Here is a 23,415-nt window from a genome sequence, read left to right on the forward strand (position 1 = left end):
TATGTTTTCTACTGGTGATGCCTAAAAGCCGTTCACTTCATGTAAGTTTTTAAAGTCTGCTGTTAAAGACTCCAGTTGGCTAAGGTCTGGATACACAGTTACCTTGGGAGTAGTTGAGATTGAGACGTAATTTCATCCTTAGCTAACAAATGGGAGCTTCTCAGTACAGTTCATCTGGAATTTCCGGACTTGTAGACAGACAGGGCGTGGTACTGTCCACATCCGTTACTGCTTCATGAGGTGCACTCTGTTGTTTGCAGTTGCTAGAGGCTTACCTGGGAGCTCCATCTCTGTGTCCATGTCAGTAGAAGCCAGATATCTGTAACTTTGATTTCATGTGGAATCCATTCCCAGGCTTCCCAGGGCTTTAGGTGGCATGGGTACATAGGCTGTGGGCATTACCTAACCTCTGTAACTTAACTGATCTCAGTAGCCACTTCACTAAACCTATGGCAGTATTAATTTAATCAGACCCCTATTGTTTATTAGGTTTAAAAGTATTCTCTCAAATTCAGTCAATTTCTGCTTCCCCTGCCTCATATTTAAATTAGCCTAGGTACCTGTGTGGCTCAGTTGGGTAAGCATCCAATTCTTGGTTTTAGCTCAGGTCATGCTTGGGGTTCGTTCCCCCTCTCCCCCTCTCTCTCCCCCTCTCCCCCCCTCTCCCCCCTCTCCCCCCCTCCCCCCCTCTCTCCCCCTCTCTCCCTCTCTCCATCCCTCCCCCCTCTCTCCCCCTCTCTCCCTCTCTCCATCCCTCCCCCCTCTCTCCCCCCTCTCTCCCTCTCTCCATCCCTTCCCCCTCTCCCCATTCCCCCTCTCCCCCTCTCCCTCCCTCTCCCCCTCTCTCCCTCTTTCTCCATCCCTCCTCCTCCCCCTTTCCCCTTTCCCTTTCTCCCCCCTCTCCCCCTCCCTCTCTCTCCCCCCTCCCCCCTTTCCCCCTTTCCCCTTCTCCCCCCTCTCCCCCTCTCCATCTCCTCTCTCCCTCTCTCCATCCCTCTCCCTCTCTCTCCCCTTCCCTCCCTCTCCCCTTCCCTCCTTCTCCCCTTCCCTCTCTCTCCTTCCCTTCCCTCTCTCTCCTTCCCTTCCCTCTCTCTCTCTGCTTCCCTCCCCCTCTCTCTGCTTCCCCCACCTCTGCTTCCCCTCCTCCTCCCCCCTCCTTTCTTCCCTCCCTCTCTCTCCTTCCTTCACTCCCTCTCTCCTTCCTTCACTCCCTCTCTCCTTCCTTCACTCCCTCTCTCCTTCCTTCACTCCCTCTCTCCTTCCTTCACTCCCTCTCTCCTTCCTTCACTCCCTCCTTCCCTCTGTCTCTCCTTCCCTCTATCTCTCCTTCCCTCTGTCTCTCCCTCCCTCTCTCCCCCTCCCTTCCTCCCTCTCCGCCCCCCCCCCCACACTAAATAAACTTAAAAAAAAAAAAAAGAGTTTAAATTGACCTCTTTAAATTGCTAATTTGTTTATTCTTTTGTGGCTCTCTTAATCTAAATTCTCACTTTCCCAAAACCTTTTCCTTCAGGAGTGGTAGTTTATTAGGCTAATTTAAGTCCCTGTGTTGATAGTGGAATCTCATGGACCTTGATGGTCAGTCACCATCTGTATACAGGCTGATCACTGTGACCTGGCAAAGTACCAAGACTGACCTTGAACAAGTGCCAGAATCAAAGGGCTAGGTCCCTCCCTAATCCTAGACCCTCCATTACTCAGCGAATCCATTGGCCTGCTCTCCCTCCTACCAAGACTATATGTTACTAGGTTCTGAGAACCATTTAGAAGTTCTCCTTTCTCCTCCGAGTTAGGCACTTTATTATTTACATTTTTAAAGAAATTTTTTTAAGTTTATTTTATTTTTTGAGAGAGAGTGTGCGTGCAAGCAAGTAAGCGGGGGGCGGGGGGGCGGTGCGGGCAGAGAGATAGGGAAAGAGAGAATCCCAAGCAGGCTGTGTTCTGTGAGCGCACAGCATGGAGCCCTAAGTGGGGCTCAGTCTCAGGAACTGTGAGATCAGGACCTGAGCCAAAATCTAAGAGTCGATGTGTAATCTGTTGAGCCATCTAGGTGTCCCCAGAGTAGGGGGCTTTAGATTAGTAGTTGGCAAAGTTCATAGCTTCATATTTTGGAGGACTCCCAATTATTTGCTCTCAAATAGTGCCCAGACTTCGTCTGGTTGATATGAGTATCCCCAGATCTCTAGATAGTCTGTCAGTCTCCTTCTGTCTGGTGGTTCTTCCACCTCGCATGTTGCCCTTAAATTTCTGTTGGAGTGAGGGTGGAGCATCTGATTGCCTTACTGTTTGTTATTCAGAGCTTTAGGCATGGGCCAGCACATAAATTTGCTAATATATTTTTTCAAAATTAATCTTGTGGGGGTGCCTGGGTGGCTTAGTTGGTTAGGCGTCTGACTCTTGATATCTACTCTGGTCGTGATCCTTCCACGCTGTCATGAGATTGAGCCCCATGTCCGGCTCTGTGTGCTGAGTGTGGGGTCTGCTTGGGATTCTCTCTCCCTCTCTTTCTGGCCCTCCACCCTCAAAATAAATAAGCATTAAAAAATTAGCTTTGTGTTTTTATGCTAAAAAGAATGAATGATGTTTCAATATTCTTTGAGGCTACATTGGGCTAGATTGTTTTTCCGGATCTTTTTAACTTGCCCATATGTACTAATAATAAACTACAGTCAGGAGTTAACTGCGTGAGTGAGCTCTGGTCCTTGTAATCTGAAAGAGCCTAGAAAACACTTAATGAAGAATGAGAGACATAGTTTTAAACCTCTGACTTCCAAAGTTATTTGTTTAACTGCATGTAAGGGTTAGTGGTGAAAAGACAATAAACACCTGAAACTCTAGATTAGTAATGTATAACAATTGTAAGTTTTTAGTATTTTATTTAAAATTATAATAATGAAAAGATAAAGGTAAAAGGTACCAGAAATAACTTTGCCTAAAAATATTTGTTTTTGAATCTGAATTCAAAATAAATTAGCTCTTTTCTTTTCTTTTTGTTTTTTTTAAACTAGGGTTACACATCATTTTGGAATGACTGTATATCATCTGGATTACGTGGCTGTATGTTAATTGAATTAGCACTGAGAGGAAGGTTACAACTAGAGGCTTGTGGAATGAGACGTAAAAGTCTGTTAACAAGAAAGGTAAGAGGAGTGCTAAATAACATCCTTGTTAAAGAGTTTGTGCTGACTAAAAGTGAAAATTTCTAATACCTTTAAAGAATTAACTAGGAAGTTGATTTTAAAGTTAAGACTTTATTGGAAGTCGTATTTCCATATCTTTTTTGTACTTTTGGTTTCTTAGTTCTTTGTACGTAATGACTCATGTAATTCATTGTCAGGCTCACTGGCCACTGCATCTCACATATTCAGAAAGACTCTAGACTTCATTTTCCTTCTGAAAGCCATAATTTGGAAAGACCTGACATAATTTAGTTTTAAAACTCAAAGGTGTTATCGTGCAAATTAACTGTCCATGGGCTGTTGGTCTTTTTAGCAGAATATGAATATGTGCTTTTTAGATCTCTGCCTTCTCTAGTGTGATAGGCTGTATAAATCGTTATTTTTGGCTAGTTTTTAGGATTCTTAACTCCATCCTCAGTCTGAAATACTCAAAACTGTTTCTCTTCTAGTCTGTCATTGTGTTTCTTGGGGGGCATGACGTTTTCAAAACTTATCAATTTTTTTTTAGCTTTTTAATGCTTATTTATGAGGGAGAGAGAGAGAGGGAGAGAGATAGCGGGGAAGGGGCAGAGAAAGGGAGTCACAGAATCCAAAGCAGGCTTCCAGGCTCTGAGCTCTAGCACAGAGCCTAACACCAGGCTTGAACTCACGAACTCCGAGATTATGACCTGAGCCGAAGTCAGATGCATAACTGACTGAGCCAGCCAGGTGCCCAGAACTGTTTTTTCTTTAATACAGCATCTTCAAGAAATCTACATAGTTTTAGATCAAAACTGAATGTTTTTGATTGATATGCCATAATCCTATAGGAAAGAGAGCCATTTATATGTTCTTGAAAATTATATGCAAAGTAAACATTGTATAGCAGAACATATTCCTCATCGGATTTTAAAATTAAATCTACTTTTAGTCATGCAAAGTAGAGTTATATGAGCTGGCCTGAGATTGGTTTTAAAATTACTGTTTTAGAGAACTGTATCATAAAGCAGAATATAAATTTTATTCTGTTTTACTGTGTAACCGTAGATTTATGGAGGAAAACTTTAAGAATTTGCCATTATAGTTATCAATAAAACATACACATAGATTGCTGTTGATTATAGTAATTATAAACAATTTGACATTAATGTTATGAAGCCCTGACCTAAAATGAAAAGATTTGATACTGGTTCTTTTTGTGGGAATAAGAGCTAGCTTTGTGTTGGTTATCAGCAGATTATTTGCTCTTTTGTTCGTTTATTCATTTGTCCAATATTGAGTTAGTGCTTAAGTCTACCATACACTGCTCGACCCTGGGAGTACAGTGGAGGCCAAGAGACACATGTTCCCTACCTCACGGGCTTTCTGTTTCAGTTCATTGTTGGTGTGACCTTAACTAGGTGGTTGATGTGTTTTTTTGGAAAAATACTCCATATGATTTAATTTATTAAAAATAATGCTGGATTACTAAAAACAATGATGGATTTTATTAAAGTAATACATATTAATAGTTATAAAATCAAATTGTAAAAGTTACAACAAAAAATAACAATCTTCTATTCACTTTTACCCACTCCTTAGTCCTGCTCCTGAGAGGCAGTCCTTCTTAGTCCTTGTATTAGTTTTGCAGGGTCTCCTTAACAGATTATAACAAACTTGATGGCTTAAAACAACTGATCCTTATTCTCTCAGTTCTGGAGGCCAGCATATGCTATGCTCTCATAGAAGGCTTCAAGAAGGATACTGTGTTTTAATTCTGGCTTCTGCTGGCTCCAGGGTTTCCTTGACTTTTGACTACATCTCTGTGCTCTGTCTTTACACTCCTTTCTCCTCTGTGTCTCTCCTTTGTGTGTTTTTTATAAGGACGCTTTCATTGCATTGTGTGTTTTTTATAAGGATGCTTTCATTCCTAGATAATCCTGATCTAATTAATCCTGGATAATCCAGACCATCTCCAGATCTAATTTAACTTAATCTTATCTACAGGGATTTTGCTGAAAAGTAAAGGGTTCCAAGGGTTAGGCCATGAACACCTCTTGGAGACCACTATTTAACTTGCTGTTCTCTTAGTTATTTCTTTTGGCATTTTTCTCCATGTTTCTAATGAGTTTATACTGCCATCTCTCTCTCTCTCTCTTTTTTAAGATTTTATTTTTAAGTAATCTTTACACCCAACATGGTGCTCGAACTCACAACCCCAAAATAAATAGTCACATGCTGTCTGCCTGAGCCAGCCAGGGGCCCCTGCCATCTCTTGGTTAGTCACTTTGAAATGCTGTTTACTTTCTATTAAGAAAGATGGAAAAAAGGAAAAAAGAAAAGAAAAGGTGAATATTTGGCTCTCTCACATACTACTTATCTCTACCCCCAGTTTTCCTAATAGGGTTATGTTGCAATTTTGAGCAAAACCATAACAATTACTTTATAGTATTATAATTATGTTACTATTGCCTGCAGAGTTATGTCAGATCCTATATTCTCCTTTCATTTTTTTTTTTTCTTAAGAGTTTTCATAATTTTCTTTAAAAAAAATCTTTTTGGAGCTTCTGGTTGGCTCAGTCGGTTTAGTGTCCTGCTTAGCTCAGGTCATGATCTTAGGGTTCGTGAGTTCGAGCTCAGAGCCTGGAGCCTCCTTCGGATTCTGTGTGTCCCTCTCTCTGCCTCTACTCCTCTTTCTCTCTGTGTCTCTCTTAAAAATAAACGTTAAAAAAATTAAAAAATAATTTTTTCTATGTAGCTATCTCTTTTTTCTCACATGCTCCCTTGGAAAAAATTTAGCATTATTAATTTTCAAATGTTCAAGTACATTGGTTTGGACTGGTTATGATTTGGTGCTACTGGAACTTCCTGTCATATTTTACTGCTTTCAACCCCCTGTTTTCTGGATCTAGTATTTTTTGTTTTTCTATCCTGGAGGGAGGAAATGTTTTGAGACTTTGCATTCCTGAAAATTTCTTTACCTCATTTTTATTTGACGGTTTGGGAATAGAATGTTGCATTTAAGTTACTTTCCCACAGAATTTTGAAGTCATTTCCCCATTGTCCTCTGGTATGCACAGTTGCTGTTAAGGTCTGGTGCCCTTCTGGTTTTCATTCATTGTGTGATACTTGTTTTCCAGTCTGGAAGTGTTTCAGATCTTTTGTTTTTCCCTGGTGTTCTGAAATTGTACACTGTCCCTTGATGTGGGTCTTTTAAAATTCATTATGCTGTGCTCACTGTGACAGCACATATATTGAAAATCATTATGCATGGGCTCTTTCGTGGTAGAAGTGTTTAGTTTTGGTTTTAGAAAATTTTCTTCTATTTTTGTATCTTCTGTGCTCCATTTTCTAGACCTCTATAAGTTTGATGTGGACCTCTTGACTAGTCTTTTTTCTTTCTGTTTCTTAATTTCCTAGCTTTATTGAGGTATAATCGGCATTCTCTTGGCTCCTTTACCTTTTAATCCTCTGTTGAGTTTTTTATTGTGGCTCTCATGTTTTTGATTTCCAGGGACCTTTTCTTGTTTTCGTGTGTTTTGTTTTTGTTTTTTGCTTTGTTTTGTCTTTTAATCACACCTTCTTATTTTAGGGATGTAATATCTTCCTTTAAATCTCTAAGGATATTACGGCTGTTTTGAAATTTTCTTTTGTTTCTTCAAAGTCTTTTGTTTCTGTCTTTTGGTCTCCTCCATGTTGAAGGTTTTATTTTAGTATCTTGTTATCCTTGGTTATCTGTTCATATTTAAGAATGAGGCTCTCCTCTAAGGAGAAATACACTAAATAGAAATTAAAGGTGTGGGGAGAGCATATTTACTAGTGGTCCACACATTGCTGAAATTTGATAAGGGGTTTGGAACTTACTCTACACATTGAAGACTTTTAGGCAGAAACCGTTGAGCTAAGATTTGCCTTTTAGAAAGGTCATTGAGGGGGTATGGGTTAAATGGGTGATGAGCATTAAGGAGGGTACTTGTTGGGATCAGCACTGAGTGTTATATATGATAAATTAAGTGATCAATCACTACTCTCAAAATCATTACACTATATGTAAAATAACTTGGATTTAAATAAATTAAAAATTAAAATCAGGAGAATGGATTGAAAAGGGCTATAAATAGTTTGGGGAGGCTAGTTAGGAAGCTTAATACAAGTGAAAGATTATTAGATTAAGTAGAGTAGCATTATTACAGAGGTGATAGAGAAGAGTAATCTATCTGTGAGAGAATTTCATAAGAAAAAAGTCCCACCTACACCCAGGTTATTGTGACCTGATAGAAGACCCATCTCAGAAGGTGGGCATGAGGTGATTGCAGTGGATTTAAGGAGCAAGTGGGAAGTAAGAAGTGGTGGCAAGACTACAGTGTATAAAGATACAACTTTTTCTCCCAAGGTTCTCCTTTTTTCTTCTCTCTGACCCCTTAACTACAAGCATGGTCCAGAATAGCACTGTCCAGCGAAACTTTCTGTGGTGATGGAAAATGTTCCGTATCTGCCAACACTGTAGCCCCTAGCTACAGTGATGGTGTCTGTGAACCAAACACTTGAAATGTGGCTAGTGCATCTGGGGCATGTTGTAAATAACACACTGGAGTTGGGAAGACTTACTATGGAAAAGAATGTAAAATATCTCAATTTAAAAATATTTGTTACATGTCAATATTTTGGCTATGGTGGGTTAAAGCAAATACATTAAAATTAATTTCACCTGTGTCTTTCTTTTTTAAAATAATTACAAAAGTTTAAAAAAAATTGTGGCTTACATTTGTTCTAATAATATTTCTGTTGGGTCATGCTGTCTCAGAAACAGAGATCTCATTATATATTTTTTTTAACTTTTCAGAAGATCGAACAGAAAGGTAAGGACAGTTGTTGAGGATAAGTTTAAGGGAAGACTGCTGCATTTACAAAATAATAGTTAGATTTTGTAATGTTTTAATAAAGGTAACATAAGTAATATAGCAGATTACAATTTGATTATAGAGAATTTCAACCAGAAATTTGTTTCTTAGCCAAGAACTCTGTGAAGGTTGCAGAAATCTAATGCTTGGCCAAAGCAGTAAATAGCATTTTCTTCTTGTTCCCCAGTCTTGTCTTTTTCCACTTTTAGATGGAGTGAGTCTATAACCATCTTAACTTTAAAAAGTTTTGTAGTGGGGCACCTGGGTGGCTCAGTCAGTTGGGCGTCCGACTTTGGCTCAGGTCATGATCTCATGGTCCATGAGTTCGAGCCCCGCATACGGCTCTGTGCTGACTGCTCAGAGCCTGGAGCCTGTTTCAGATTCTGTGTCTCCCTCTCTCTCTGACCCTCCCCCATTCATGCTCTGTCTCTCTGTCTCAAAAATAAATAAACGTTAAAAAAAATTTTTTTTTAAAGTTTTGTAGTGTAACAATTGTCTTACCCAACCTATCGGTATATTCAAGGTTCTGCTAGTTGTCACAATTTAAAAAAAAAATTTTTTTTTTTTAACGTTTATTTACTTTTGAGACAGAGACAGAGCATGAATGGGGGAGGGTCAGAGAGAGAGAGGGAGACACAGAATCTGAAACAGGCTCCAGGCTCTGAGCTGTCAGCACAGAGTCCGACACGGGGCTCTAACTCAACCGTGAGATCATGACCTGAGCCGAAGTCGGACGCTTAACCGACTGAGCCACCCAGGCGCCCCTAGTTGTCACAATTTTGAAAAAAAAACTTTCTCACCTGCCAAATTATATTTCATATTTAAAATTTTTATCTTTTATTGTGGCATAAACTCTTGAGGAGCCAAGTCTTACTTAATTTTTACTCCTAATTGGCTAGCCATTTGTTTCAGTAACATTGAAAAATTCATTTCTCCACTGCTGTAAAATGCCACATTTATCATATACTGAATTTTTATATATAATTGAGTTTATTTCTATAACTAATAAATGTTTAAAAAATGAATTTCTTGATTAAATAGCCTAAGGTTTAGCAATGAAAAGAATTAGTATCAACTGTTCTGGCATTTGTCTTTACTAATTCTTGCACACTTTATTTTCATTCATGATTGTGGCTAATCTGGTTAGGTTCAATGTTGGATTTCTGAATAGAGAATTAATTTGAAATCTGAACATTCACACTGTGTGAAGAACTTCAAGAAGTTTTTGCATAATTAAGTTTTTCATTTAAAGAGATGAAGTCAGAAAAAAGAATTCGTGATCATTTCATTCCTATTGCTTACATTTTAGGTGATCTGTAAGTCAGATGCTCCAACGGGGGATGTTCTTCTTGATGAAGCTCTAAAGCATGTTAAGGAGACGCAACCTCCAGAAACGGTCCAGAACTGGATTGAATTACTTAGTGGTAAGCTTTTGTGTATAAACTAAAAGCTGAATTCTGTTTAAAAGATTTTTGTAAAAAGGGGCACCTGGGTGGGTCACTTGGTTGAGCATCTGACTCTTCATTTCAGCTCAGGGCATGATCCCAGAGTCTTGAGATTGAGCCCTGCAACCGAGCTACTTGCTGAGTATGGAGCTTGCTTGAGAGTCTTTTCCTCTCCCTCTGCCCTTCTCTCCTGTTCCTGCTGCCTCTTAAGAAAAAAAAAAAAAAAAAAAAAAATTTTTTTTTGCAAAAGTTTAAAATCCTTTTGGGAAGAACTTACACAAAATAGCCAAAAGCTTATTATTTAGGCAGACTTAAAAGTTATTAGTCACTGAATGGGGAAAATAGTAGTTTTAAAAGTTTCACTCCCTTTAACAAGCAGATACATGTTCAGTAAAACAATATTCTTCCTTAGAGCTTCCAGCATTAAGTTTTTCTTTTTAATGTTTATTTATTTTTGAGAGAGACAGAGCGTGAGTGGGGGAGGGGCAGAGAGAGCGGGAGACACAGAATCCAAAGCCAGCTCCAGGCTCTGAGCTGTCAGCACAGAGCCCGACGTGGGCTTTAATCCCCGAACCGTGAGATCATGACGTGAGCCGAAGTTGGACACTTAACTGATTGAGCCACCCAGGTGCCCCACTGCTCTTTAACTTTTAAAAACATTTAGATGTTGTGAGATTGGTAATTAACATTGTGTCATTTTTCTTACAAGTAATTTCTTTTTCCCACTTACAAAACAGTTTCTAAGAATAATTCTATTATGAGGTGTTCTTTCAGTAAAAGATTTTGAGTTTTGCATTTGTGTGTATTTAAAAATTGAATACACATACTCCATTCTTAGCTAATAGGACAACAGTGGGTACTTTATGCTTAGGGCAGTGTTCATTCTTTCTTACTGATGGAAAGCAAACTTACAAGATTGTTTTCATTAATTTCGAACATTTTTCTTTTGGCCATCCTCTTGTAGATCTTCTGATCAAGGTGGTTTCTACTTCATTGAGTAAGAGAAATTTTCCCCATTTGGGGCACCTGGGCGGCTCAGTTGGTTAGGCGTCCGGCTTTGGCTCAGGTCATGATGTTACAGTTCGTGAGTTTGAGCCCTGTGTCGGGCTCTGTGCTGACAGCTCAGAGCCTGGAGCCTGCTTTGGATTCTGTGTCTCCTCTGTCTGCCCCTCCCCTGCTCACGCTCTGTCTCTTTCTCCCTCTCAAAAATAAATAAACGTTAAAAAAAATGAAAAAAAAATTACTTTGCCCATTTGATCAGGGTTTGATTAAAACTAGATTCTTGCTTAGCATGTACCAGTACTGTATGTCACATTGCCCAGCATGTTGTCAGTCCTCTTTGGGTTAGTCTTCCACTTATGCCTGTTGATGACATATGGCCATTGACAGAGAGTCAATGAGGGCATTAACGTTAACTCTAGATATTCAGTATTAGCAAATATTTTTTCAGATAAAAATAGAAGTGCTGATAATTTCTAACTGCACCTTGATGGATCATTCAGGAGATCACTGGCCTAAGCAGTCTTTGTGTCATGCTCATGTTGTGCTGCTGTTGTTGGCCCATTACCACTTCTGGTGGTGCAGATTAGAATTTGTAGTTAAGTTTTCCACTGACGAAAAACAGGGTTTTTCAAAGTTAATTTTTTTTGGCAGGTAAGTCAGAGTGTTCTTTAATGGAATGTAGTTGGGTCTTGTCTTAACGTTACTGATACCCACTTTGGTGCCACTTAGCACCATGGAGATGTTTTCAGACCCCTCCATTACCAACAGTCTCTTCATATAAACTTATATCATACGTGCTAATGGCACATCGGCATTTGGTTTACTAACTTGTCTTACACAACTAAATTTCCTTTGACAATATACATGTCTGTCATGCAAGTAAGCATGCAAGGAGTAGGGAATGCAAGTATGGCATGCTGGGAGAGTGAATCTCAACATGTAAGGTGGCTACATCTTAAATTTACCTCTTTCGTAACATTTTATGAAAGTAACTTGTCACTACTCAATATCAGTGCTGATTTAATCAAGTTGGGCTGTTCTCTTGCACCGTTCTCCCCTGATGGAAGAGAATGAAGAGATGGCAGAAGTCTTTAAAACTTTCTCCAAAGTATTTAAATACACTTAAGATTTTGTGAAACAAAATAGTTTTCAAAATTATCTCATGCTACCTGGTACTGGGTAGGCTAGGCTAGGCTAGGCTAAGCTCTGGAAACAAGCAACCCCAAAGCCCCAGAAGCCTTAGGACTTCTCACTCATGCTGTGAGTCAGCCACAGGCCGCTTCATTCTCAGCAAATGATTCTGAGTGTCCATTTGGGTTGGGAATTCAGAGTGTCCATTTGAATTAGGAATTTGGATAAACTGTGAGGCTAATACTTAGGGCAATTAAAAAAAAAAAAGCAGTACCCTCTGAAGTTTAGAGTGGCTGTAAATGCTAGAATATCACCTGTAGCATCTTAGTTATGTGTTTCAGACATATTAGGAAATGACCTGTAATTTCAGCTTAAAAGGAGAGAATCCAGAATGAGAGGAGAAAAAAGTAAATTTCTTTTAAAAGAAGAAAGCATCTGTTTTCTGCCCCAGGAAGGTACTGTTAGTACCTTGCTGATTTTGTTTAAAAAGCATATTTTTTATTATGGTAAAACATACACAACATAACACTTACCATTTTGACCATTTTTAAATGTTCAGTTGTTGAATTTTAAATTCTTAAAATTTTAAGTTGCTTCCAGGTAATGAGTGGTGGCAAATACCAGTTTTTATCGCTCTACTGACAGGTGCTGTGATCAAGGAAGTGCTTGAAGAATCTTAAAATCCATTTGGGAAACACTTGCGTATTTGTAATAATTCGATAACTGATTAAGGTTTAACAATATGGTTCTCTGAAAGTACAGTTGCTCAGAGAAGAGAAATTGTGGGGATCTTTGGTAATTGGAGGAGGAAGCAAAACTTGGATTAGGTCTTTAAAGGGTAAGAATGAGACAGAAGGAAGGAAGTGCTCTTGTTCAGAGGGGTTAGAGGGAGCGGTGAGATTGGTGGGCCTGTCTGGGGTTGCTGCTTGGCCTTCAGAAGTTAGGTACTGTGCTGCATTGTTGAGGGACATGTGCAGAGGAGTTGAGATTATATGTGAAGAAGAGAGCATGTTGGTCTGGTGGTTGGTGACCTTAAGTGCACAGTGGGGCCTGACTTCCCTGGGGTAGGAGGCCCCAAGTGTTCGTTATATTATTATTTACACTGTACATTTATACATGCTAAAACTGCCAGTTGTTTCAAACAATTACATATCTCATTAATTTAAAAGTTAACAAATATACGTATGTTTGAGGCAAATACTACTTAGTGTTGTTAATATGCTTTAGACTTTGTGAAATCTTAAGACTTGTAGTTGATCGGTTTGATCACAAGGCGTCACTAGACTGCCAGATGTATGAACAAAGCTGCTTTTGGTTTTGTAACACAAGTCAAGGAATATAGAAGTTTTTTGCGCAAAATTATTGAGGTACCTGTCAGTGTGTCATTTTCACTGAAGTAATTTTTGGGCAGTGGACATAAAGAACCGTGTCCTCTCTGCATAGACTGCTCACAGTTTCCTTTACAAAAACGTGAACTACAAATACATTCTATACATTTTAAATTAGGTGGAAATCTTAATTGTGTATTCACTCATCCAGCTACCCTCCCATCCCAGTTTATACTGGTGCCTTAAGTATGCTAATCTCAGAGGTGACTTTGTTCTTTGGATTTAGCTTAATTTATTATTATTTCTTAAAATAAATGGCAGAAATGTCAGGATGCCAAGACACTTTCACCAGTCAGTTATTTTATTGTACCTTTTTGGGGAGTTTAAAAATAGTAAACAGGGGCACCTGGGTGGCGCAGTCGGTTAAGCGTCCGACTTCAGCCAGGTCACGATCTCGCGGTCCGTGAGTTCGAGCCCCGCGTCGGGCTCTGGGCTGATGGCTCAGAGCCTGGAGCCTGTTTCCGATTCTGTGTCTCCCTCTCTCTCTGCCCCTCCCCCGTTCATGCTCTGTCTCTCTCTGTCCCCCCAAAAAAATAAATAAACGTTGAAAAAAAAATTTTTTTTAAATAGTAAACAACATCTGCATATTACCTGCACTATTTCAGCCTTCTGCACATGAGATTTCCGTTTTTCAAATATCTGAGGTAGTCTGAATAACCTTTTTATTGGAGTGAGCATGAGAGATTTGCCCTTCCCAGGAAGTTGCTGCAAAGGGAGATGATGTCTGAGTCCCTTTTTATTACTTCTCTGAGGCAGAAACTAACTATAGCCAGAAGAAGGTCCAATCATAAATGGAATGAATGCCTTATCTGAAGTAAGTCTGTGTTTAGACTCTTCTTATTTTTAGTAGTAACACTAAATTGTAAGTTAGCATATTTTGGAATTGAGAAATTTCTCACACGAACTTCGTGAGCATTGCTTGTTCCATTGGTTGTAATATATAAGATTTAATTTTGCATACAGTGAGGATAAACCTCAGTATGACTTCAGCACAGAGTTGTAAATTGCTAATCCCATTGATTTTTCATGAGAATGAAAAAAAAATCATTGTAAAGCAGCATTAGAGGGATTTTGTGTTTTTAGATCTGTAAAGAGAAGTTAAACTATGGGCTTCTCAGAATAATCTTGATTTTGCCCACCCCTCTGCCCGCCCCCCCCCCCCCCCCTGCCATTTTTGGAACTAGATAGCCAAGATACCCTCTGGGGGCATGGAATAAATACCTTTCTATTTGACTAATGAGTTGCTAGGGAAAAGTGCTTGTTTGATAATTGACCAGTTACTATAAACACAGTTATTTTTAAAGTTGAACTATAATTTTTATGGGCTTTTACATAAATTTGCTATTGATTATTTTGTGTTTATTTAAATTTCTGACGGTCAGAAAACACAACCTAGCCAATTCTAGCTTAGTGTCCTAGGCTGCTACCACATGCCGATGATACTAGAAAACAAACCCCAATCTGTCTGGTGAAAGGTACAGCAGGCAGGCATTAGTTGGGGAGGACAGTGGGTTGGTACAACATCTAAAAAATGAAAGTCGTAACATTTTGGAAAGATGTGTACCTCCTTTCCAGGTCTCATTATGTTCTGCATGTAGTCACTGCCTGTCCACTTTGTTGTTTCTTTTGCCTGTAATGCAGGCTCTTCTTTGTTTCATGGGATGTAGAATCCTGCTGGATTTCAGGATTGAACCTGAAAGTTCTTTCCCCAGAAACTTCCCTAGAAATGCCCCTTACGTCAAACCCAAATAATTTCTTCCTCCCTCTAGGCTCCTTGTTCATATTGTTTTTATGGTCCTACGCATCTTATTCTTGCCAGGCTTGTTAATTATATTATGAATCTATTTCCTTCACTTGATTTAAAAACTTTTCAGAATTGGAAATATCTTACATTTGTATTGTTAGTTCCTAATATTTTTTTAGGCCATTATGAACACATTAAATTGTTTCAGAGTGCTGATTCTGTGCATGAATAAATAATAACTAGCCTTGTTACCAGGCTCTGTTCTAAGAACTGGATATGTCTTTAACTCATTTAATCCTCATAATAACCTGTGAGGTGGGTAGAGTTGTTATCTTGACTTTACAGCTGAGGAAACAGGAATGGAGAAGGTAAGAAACCTTGCCCAGGTTTGCACAGCTAGTAAATGACCAGGTTGGAATTCACATGTAACCAATCTGGCTCCAGAGCTCGCCTGGTACGACTGTTAGGCAGTAATGCTTCATCAAGTAACTTTTAATAATTTCTTAACATTAAATGTAGGCATGGGTTTCTTTAACACTAGAAATTGAAATAAGTAGAATTTAATTTATTATTTAATTACATTTCTCTTTTATACTATTAGGTTTTAAAATCTAATAGGGCCCCAAATATTTTTTCTTTTCCTTTTCAAAGTTACCAAGGGAATTGAATGCAATGATTGTTTTTCTTTTTTTGGAAGCTTGGGTTTTTATGGAAAAGAATATATATATATTTTTTAATGCAGGAGATGACTTCAGTTTAATAATTCATGGCACCAGCCCTTCATTATTTGACAGGTTTTTTTCAAGTCCCTAGTTTTATAGAGTGAATCATAAATTCAGAATGTCACTTCCAGATCATTCGTTTAAAAAATAGCTCTTATTTTCTCTTCATTGCATTCAGGTTTTCCTTTAAATTATTTAGAAATTTATAATTGTCATTTGAAAGTCCTTGTCTGCGAATTCCCATCATCTCTGTCATTTCTGGGTCATGTCTAATTTGGTTCACTATTTCTGTTGAACCCCCCCCCTCCCCCCCCTCCCCCCCCCCCCCAGTTTGGGTCACATTTTCCTGCTTTTTGCAAGTCTAGTGATTTTTATTGGTTGCTGGACATTGTGAATGCTATGTTGAATGCCGGATTCTGTTGTTAATGTTGAAATTTGAAATTTGTTTTGATAGGCAATTAGGTTACTTGTGGATCAGTTTGTTTTTAAGCTTTATTGGGCCAGGTCTAGAATAGCCTTTTCTCAAAGGCTAGTTTAGGCCTAGTACTAAGGTGTGATCCTCTGGAGTCCCTTCTGAATATCTTGGATGTTCAGTGAGACCTTTCCACTCAGGCTACTTGGCACGCAAATTTTCCCCAGCCCCATGTGAACACTTACAGTTGTTCAGCTTACAGCTTTTGGTTAATTTTTCTTTGCCTACCCCTGCAGAGTTTCTCATCTTAACTTGTGTGACTTTGTTTTCAACCAGACTCAAAGGAACACTGTACAGGTTTCTAGAGCTCTTGTTCTGCATAGCTCTCTCTTTTCCAGTACTCTGCCTTTGTATTTCAGCTGCCTTGCCTTCTTGGAACTCTGATCTCTGTCTTTCTAGTTTGTTTAATTTAAATTTTCAATTAAAATTTTTTTCTGCTTGTTTTAAAACTTCTGTGCTCTGTTTGAGGTCTTCTGTCCTGCTTTGCTCCCTGGGACGTGTTATCGGATAGTAAGCTTGGGCAAAAGTATGGCTCACTTAGGTTTCTCTCAAGGGTCACAGCTCTGGACTGCCTTTTGACTAGTGTTGGAAAGCAGTTGTTTCATATATTTTATCCAGGTTTCTATTTATGGAAGGCCAAAGGGTCTAATTGTAGAAGTCCAGGCCTGATTACTCTATCCTAGCCCCATATTCTTTATTGTTAAGTCATATGATAAAATACTTTTGCTTATGGTCAACTAAATAGTAATATATTTTAAGATTGCACTCTTCACTAGAACTCTCCGTGATTATGGAAATGTTCTGTTTCTTTGCTGTCCAGTAAGTAGACATTAGCCATGCATGGCTATTGAACATTTTGAAACATGGTTAGTACAACTGAGGAACTGAGTTTTTTATTTATTTAAATTTAATAGTCCCATGTGGCTAGTGGGTCCTGTAGTAGACAATCCAGTTTGTTTTCTCTCAGTATTATAAAATTTCACCCTGGGGGTTCCTTGAGCCTAGATGGCTCAGTTGGTCAAGCATCCAGCTCTTGATTTCAGCTCAGGTCATGATCGCATGGTCGTGGGATTGAGCCCCACGTCATGCTCCATGCTGAGCATGGAGCCTGCTTAGGATTCTGTCTCTCTAAATAAATAAACATTAAAACAATTTTTTCAACCTTATTGCTTTTTCATATAACAAAAGTGCCCGTGGTTGATCTTTAACACGTCCCAGTTTGGAAAATTGCTGTAGTATTTTTTTCAAATTAAAAAAATTGTTATGTGTTCCTTAGAGATAATTCAGAAAATATAGAAAGTACAAAAAAGAAAATTTGTCACACATTATCCCAAAGAAAACTAAGGTTAATATTTTGATACATTTCCTTCTAGTCTTTCTCTAGAGAAAAAAATTATCTTTGTGAAAATTGTTTGGTTTTATTTTAAATATTTCTGTCTTGAAAGGAAATGTGCATAGGTGACCGGATTAAAATGGTGAAAGTGTTTTGTCCTTCTAGAATTGGCTTTGTATTAATTTGTTATCAAAGAACAGCCTTGTCCAAAGAGGCTTTCCTAGCTTTGCAGGCTGTTGTGTAGCAGTTTCTGGAATAGTATATTAATCAGGAAACTTTTTTTCTTTTGTGTCTCTATTGCACATTAGTGTTTCTAAATAGAAAAGAAACATTTTGCTCTGGTTGCTTTTTGACAACAGCTGGAGGGAGGCTGAATGTATTTAGTATTTAGCTCATTTGCACTTTAGGGTACCTGGTTTGAAGACTGCTTTCAATTTGGTCATTTGAGTAACTGTTGTGCCTGAAAACGTGACGGGTGCTTAGAATCCAAAGGCCTGGCCCTCAAGGGGTTCATGGTTTAGTTGACAAGAAAAATAGTTGAGTTTTCTTTTATTTGTTTAGAGGGGGTGGAAATCAAATTTTATTGTTTATTTTAGTAGTACACTTTATAAAGTTAGCAGTATAATACCTGTCATTTCTAACTTCTGAAATCTTTTGTTTAGGTGAGACATGGAATCCGTTAAAATTGCATTATCAGTTAAGAAACGTGCGGGAACGATTAGCTAAAAACCTGGTGGAAAAGGGCGTATTGACAACAGAGAAACAGAACTTCCTACTCTTTGACATGACCACACATCCCCTCACCAACAACAATATCAAGCAGCGCCTCATCAAGAAGGTACAGGAAGCTGTTCTTGACAAATGGGTGAATGACCCTCACCGCATGGACAAACGCTTGCTGGCCCTCATTTACCTAGCCCACGCCTCCGACGTCCTGGAGAATGCTTTCGCTCCCCTTCTGGACGAGCAGTATGATTTAGCCACCAAGAGAGTACGGCAGCTCCTCGACTTAGATCCGGAAGTGGAGTGTCTGAAGGCCAACACCAACGAGGTCCTGTGGGCGGTGGTGGCAGCGTTCACCAAGTAGCTGCTCAGAACGAAGTTCTCTCTCTCTCATGTAAACCAGTAGGTTTTCTTCTATTGACTTCTGGTTCTCTGCAGTTTGTACTTTCCACACTGTAATTGGCTTTTGTTTTATGAAACGGTGGGTGGCTTTTCTTTTTTGTATGTATGCAGGATTCTGCTGGTACGAGAGGCCTTCCTCTTTCTGTTTTCAAAAAAAGTTTTACTGCCATATTGGCAATCCATTCCTTGTTGCCATCCTCACTGTTAACCTGTTTTGGGATTCTGGCACGCTTTGACTTTCAAAGTGACTCCAGTCTCCTCACACGCACATCTTTTGGATTACCTCAACTTGAGTTTTTCCCACGTGTGCACGTACACCTAGCATTCTGCCTACGATTCAGACAGAAGTCACAAAAAGGCCTTTTACTCACCAAAGGTAAATATCTGTATCTATTAGGACATTTTATACATAGACCTCAGTTGAGATGTATACTTAGCAAAATTATTTTTAAATTGAAACAACACAGTAAATAATATAAAATGCCCCTTGGATTTTGTTTCCCGTGTAAATCTATTGTATTATTACACTTGTTGTAATTTTAACTGTTAAATCCTAAAGGTCCAGTTGTTTCACAAAGCCGGATCGGGGTGGGCCGCATTCCACATATGCTGTATATAGTTTGAATTCTATATAAATTGCCCCTTCTGGCCACTCCTGCCTCCATCTTAGTATTTTGCAAGATTTCATTCGTTGTACACCTGGTGCCCCTCACTTGCTTCAGTCCGTATTATTTGATGGCAAAATAGACCTCTCATCATTGAAGGAAAGAGAAAAGATGTGTCTGATTGGTCCCAAGACTTTTTGAGCTGTGCCATTCATGGCACCCTTTGCCTATGCATCTCCTTTTGGAATTATTTTTGGTCTTAAATGTTTCTATCGTTTCTATAGGGAAGAGGCTTGTGACCAGTACTAATCTTGAGTACAGTTTTTTCTTTTTCTGTCCACAGGTAAATTAATGTCTGCTCTTAAATGTCATTTATCTACTCATACTTTTTTGGGGGAAAACAAATCAAATGTCAGTTTTAGCAGATATTGCATGTAAATTGTTAGCAAGTAATGACTACAACTCAGATGATTAAGAATTTTGTAACAGAAAGCTCTGCTATGTTTTAATTTTTATATACAATTATGATGATTAGCACATTGTAAGGATAATAAACCTTTGCTTTTTAAAGTTTATTTTTACTATTTCTTTATCACTGTTTATGGTATCAGCATTGGTTTCATAATGTAAATACTATATATTGAACAAATTAAATGTCAAATTTTTTATTACCATAGTTCATGTTAATAGTGGGGCTTTCAGGTGTTTAGAGATTTTTTTGGTTAACATTCAATGCAAAAGTACTAGATGGTGTATAACTGTAGAGTTGAATTTTAAGGGATTCCCTAATATGTATACTATCTTTTTATCTGAAGTAATAAATAAACTATGATCTTGAAAGTGCCTGAATCAGAGCAAGCCTGTCATTTGTATTTTTGTATTCTACCATAGTTTTCTAATTTTTACTTAGCCTTAGTTGAGTGTGGTAATACTTTTTTTTCTTTTAAGTTTATTTATTTATTTATTTATTTTGAGAGACAGAGACAGCATGAGTGGGGGAGGGGCAGAGAGAGAGAATCCCAAGCAGGCTCTGCACTGTCCGCGCAGGGCCTGACGTGGGGCTTGAACCCACATGAGTTCATGACCATGAGTTCATGACCTGAGCCCAAACGAAGAGTCTGACGCTCCAGCGACTGAGCCACACAGGCACCCCTAGTGTGGTAATATTTTGGTGCAGGGGCTGGCAAACTTTTTCTTGTAGGACTGGATAGTAAATATTTAGGTTTTGTGAGCCATTTGTAATGTCCCAACTACTCAACTCTTGAATGAAAGTTGCTATAGGCAATACAAATAAGTGGATGAGGCTGTGTACCAATAAAACTGTTCACAAAAACAGGCAGCTGGCCGTAGGTAGTAGTTTGCCAGGCTCTGTTTTTTTTTAATGAATGGAAAAAGATTTTCTATCCTTTAAAATAACCTCCTTTACCTCTAAAACTGACACTACTGGTGGTAAATAAGTATGGAAACTGTTAATTTGTTTTTTCCCTTATAAAGTGGATACTGAACCGATAACTGATTCTATCCTGGGATTTCTTTTCAGGTGAAAAGGTACTGTTTTTTTGCTTGCAAAAATTTTAGAAGTGAGATCATGGATGTTTTTCTAAAGTATTCTTCACCTCATCGCCAGCATCTATATTCTCAAGCAAGGCTGGAAAAGGGCCTTGTCCGAACCTCTGTCAGTGGTTTCAGAGCTGAGTGCCCAGTCACCGCCACCTGTTTGTGGCCCCAACTGCAGTAAATATTTTATAGCCAGAGGCGAGGAAGAGGAGTACAATTTGGAGGTGGGGGGATGTTATCTAGAACTTTTTCTCCTATAAAATGCTACTGTGTACAGTCCTCTTTAAAGGAGAAATGATAGGACCCATGGAAATAATTGTGCCGTGTGGTAGGAGCGGTGTTTCCACGGGTTTATGCTGCTTGGATCTGAAAATCAGGCAGTGGGTTTGAATATAACAACACTTCCATAAAAGTCTATTGTGTAAAGAATCTGCTGCTTCTTGAGCTCTTCACATACTGTTTAATTGTTGAGTGTTCCTTAAATTAACCTGATCTTTAACAGTGCTCTAACCTGATCTAGAACAAGACTCCAACAGAAAGGAGCAACAAGCCTTGGTGAATGCACACTCTGTGCCTGGTAAAGTAGTCTGTACTTCGTTTTGAGCTCCCCAAACCCCGATTACTATCTTCATTTATTGAAGGACAAGCTTGGAGAGGATGCCTTGCTGAGTCTCAGGTTACCTGGTAAGTGTTTGAACTTTTAATCCCGAGCGATTGAGTAGTAGTCGTGGCATTCAACTACAATTTTTCCTTTCTTATTTTGGCACTAGGAGGGGACGGATTTTCTCTAACAGAGAGAAGCAGAAGAGCAGGCATGCAAAAATTCTCATGGTGGTACAGAATTCAGTGATAGAAGGATATTCCTGCTTGCTTCTAATATCTTGGTATAATTTAACATAAATTGTCTTTTGTGGATGAAAAAGTTGGCCAGTTCTCTATGTTCTTAGAGGAAAAAGACACTGTCAGATGTCAGGTGGCCAAGAAAGCTGCTGGTCTGCGGAAACAGGATTACCCAGTGGTCTCAGACACATTCCATCATTCAGTTCTTCCTATCGTTTCTGAACAGACGAATACAATACTCTTTTTAAATATAACGTCTGAGTTTGGTCATCACCCAAAGGAAAGTGAAAGGGGCTGGTGTTTGGGTTCAGTGGCAATACAGGACCAGTAAATAATGACATTCAGCCTGATGATGACAAGGGTCCAGGACGGCGAGTCGTGGCCACCCTTGCCCCAAGAACATGGAAATCAGTAGTCACAAGTCTGTGTGAGGTATTTATGAAGTTTAATTCCAGCTCTGTGGTTTCTCCATCTTGTATTTCCTCATTATATATATTTACAGATAATGTTGCTCCATTTTACTTTCATCCAGATCAATATGACTGACAACCTGAGTAATTTCCTATTCATTGCATCCCATTGAGTCCCAGGACGATATCACTGGCTCTCATAAATTTTGCATAAATTTTCTGTATTCTTTAATAGCACTGGCAAGGCAGCAGTGTAAATGTACATAACCTTGTGGGCTACTGTCAGAGGGGTATGGATGGTAACATAGTTAAAGTGATACACATACTTTCTCAGTTGAATGTTAGAATTTACTCTTGGTAGACCAGTGCCGTACCGTGATTTCCACTAGCATCATAATGGGAATATGCAATATTCTTCTTCCATTTATGTTGTGGAGAGCTTTCAGAATAAGCACACATTCTTTTTAAGCATTTTTGGCTTCATTGTATAACTTTGCCACTAATGAATATTTGGATTATTCTCCTGTTTTTATATTTATTTAAAGTCTTTTTAAATTTAATTTTAGAAAAAGAGAGTGTGGGTGAGGGAGAGAGAAAGAGAGAGAATCTCAAGCAGGCTCTACATTGCATATGGAGCCTGACGTGGGGCTCAGTCTCATGACCCTGGGATCATGACCTAAGCAGAAATCAAGAGTTGCACGCTCAACCAGCTGAGCCACCCCATGTCTTTATAGTTGATTTCTGTAGGAGGAATAATAGAAATGAATTTACTCAAACAGTAGGTCTTGAAAATGTAAAGATAAAGTCAGTTTGACTTCTAAGATTCATGTTAATTTCCACCAATAATGTAAATGGTGGTTTCTTTAGACCTTAGCCAGTACTGTAGAGGAGGGTGTCATCAATTCTGGTCTTTACCGAGCTTAATAGAGGAGAACAATCAAATTATTTTATTCTTATTCAGGGGTTATCATTTACTATCTTTATTGGTAATTTGTATTCCCCCCTCCCCCCAGTGAGTTATTTGTTCATGTTTTCATTTTTTTTAAGGGGCATTGATCTTTTTTTTGTATTGCTTCATCAGGACTTTCCATATATTATGGGTATTAACCCTGTGTCTGTGATGCAGTTGGTTTTCCCAGTCTTTGGAGTTGGTATATGGTGAGGCTTTTTGTTTTTGTTTTTTAATCTTTGGAAAAGTATATGGTGCAGTGCTCAAGCATGGAATCTGTGCAGATCTTAATTGTCCTATTAAAGAGATCTGCCTGGTATTCAGATTTGGGATATGCATATATCATATGAATTTGGGGGTGCAGTTAAATATAACATCTAAAAATCACATGTATTGATTAAAATACACATGGAAAATCACATAAGCAAATGTATAGGCTAATAAATTATTTTAAGGCAAATATGCTTGCAGCCATCACCCAGGTCAGGAGACAGAATGTTGCCAGCTATCCAGAATCTGTTCAAGGCTTCCTCCCAGTTAGAGTCTCCCTAATCCCTGAGAATACTGTTCTGACCCAGTATTGCATCTCTAATACTTTTGTTCTGTTTGGTTTCCTTTTCCTTTTTTTTTTTTTTTTTAAGCTTATTTATTCTGAGA

General features: G+C 38.7%; 1 protein-coding gene across 1 annotated transcript in view; it reads left to right on the plus strand.

Moving 5' to 3' along the window:
* The window catches only part of GOLPH3 (golgi phosphoprotein 3), a 50,595-nt gene extending 30,739 nt beyond the window's left edge, over positions 1-19,856 (plus strand). The window contains exons 2-4 of the mRNA XM_047866737.1: positions 3,006-3,137; positions 9,345-9,459; positions 17,935-19,856. Of these exons, the coding sequence (XP_047722693.1) occupies positions 3,006-3,137; positions 9,345-9,459; positions 17,935-18,359 (672 nt within the window). The 3' untranslated portion in view covers positions 18,360-19,856. The remainder of the gene's footprint in view (positions 1-3,005; positions 3,138-9,344; positions 9,460-17,934) is intronic.
* Positions 19,857-23,415: the final 3,559 nt, after the last annotated feature.

Source organism: Prionailurus viverrinus, chromosome A1 (assembly GCF_022837055.1).
Source record: "Prionailurus viverrinus isolate Anna chromosome A1, UM_Priviv_1.0, whole genome shotgun sequence".
NCBI classification, from domain to species: domain Eukaryota; kingdom Metazoa; phylum Chordata; class Mammalia; order Carnivora; family Felidae; genus Prionailurus; species Prionailurus viverrinus.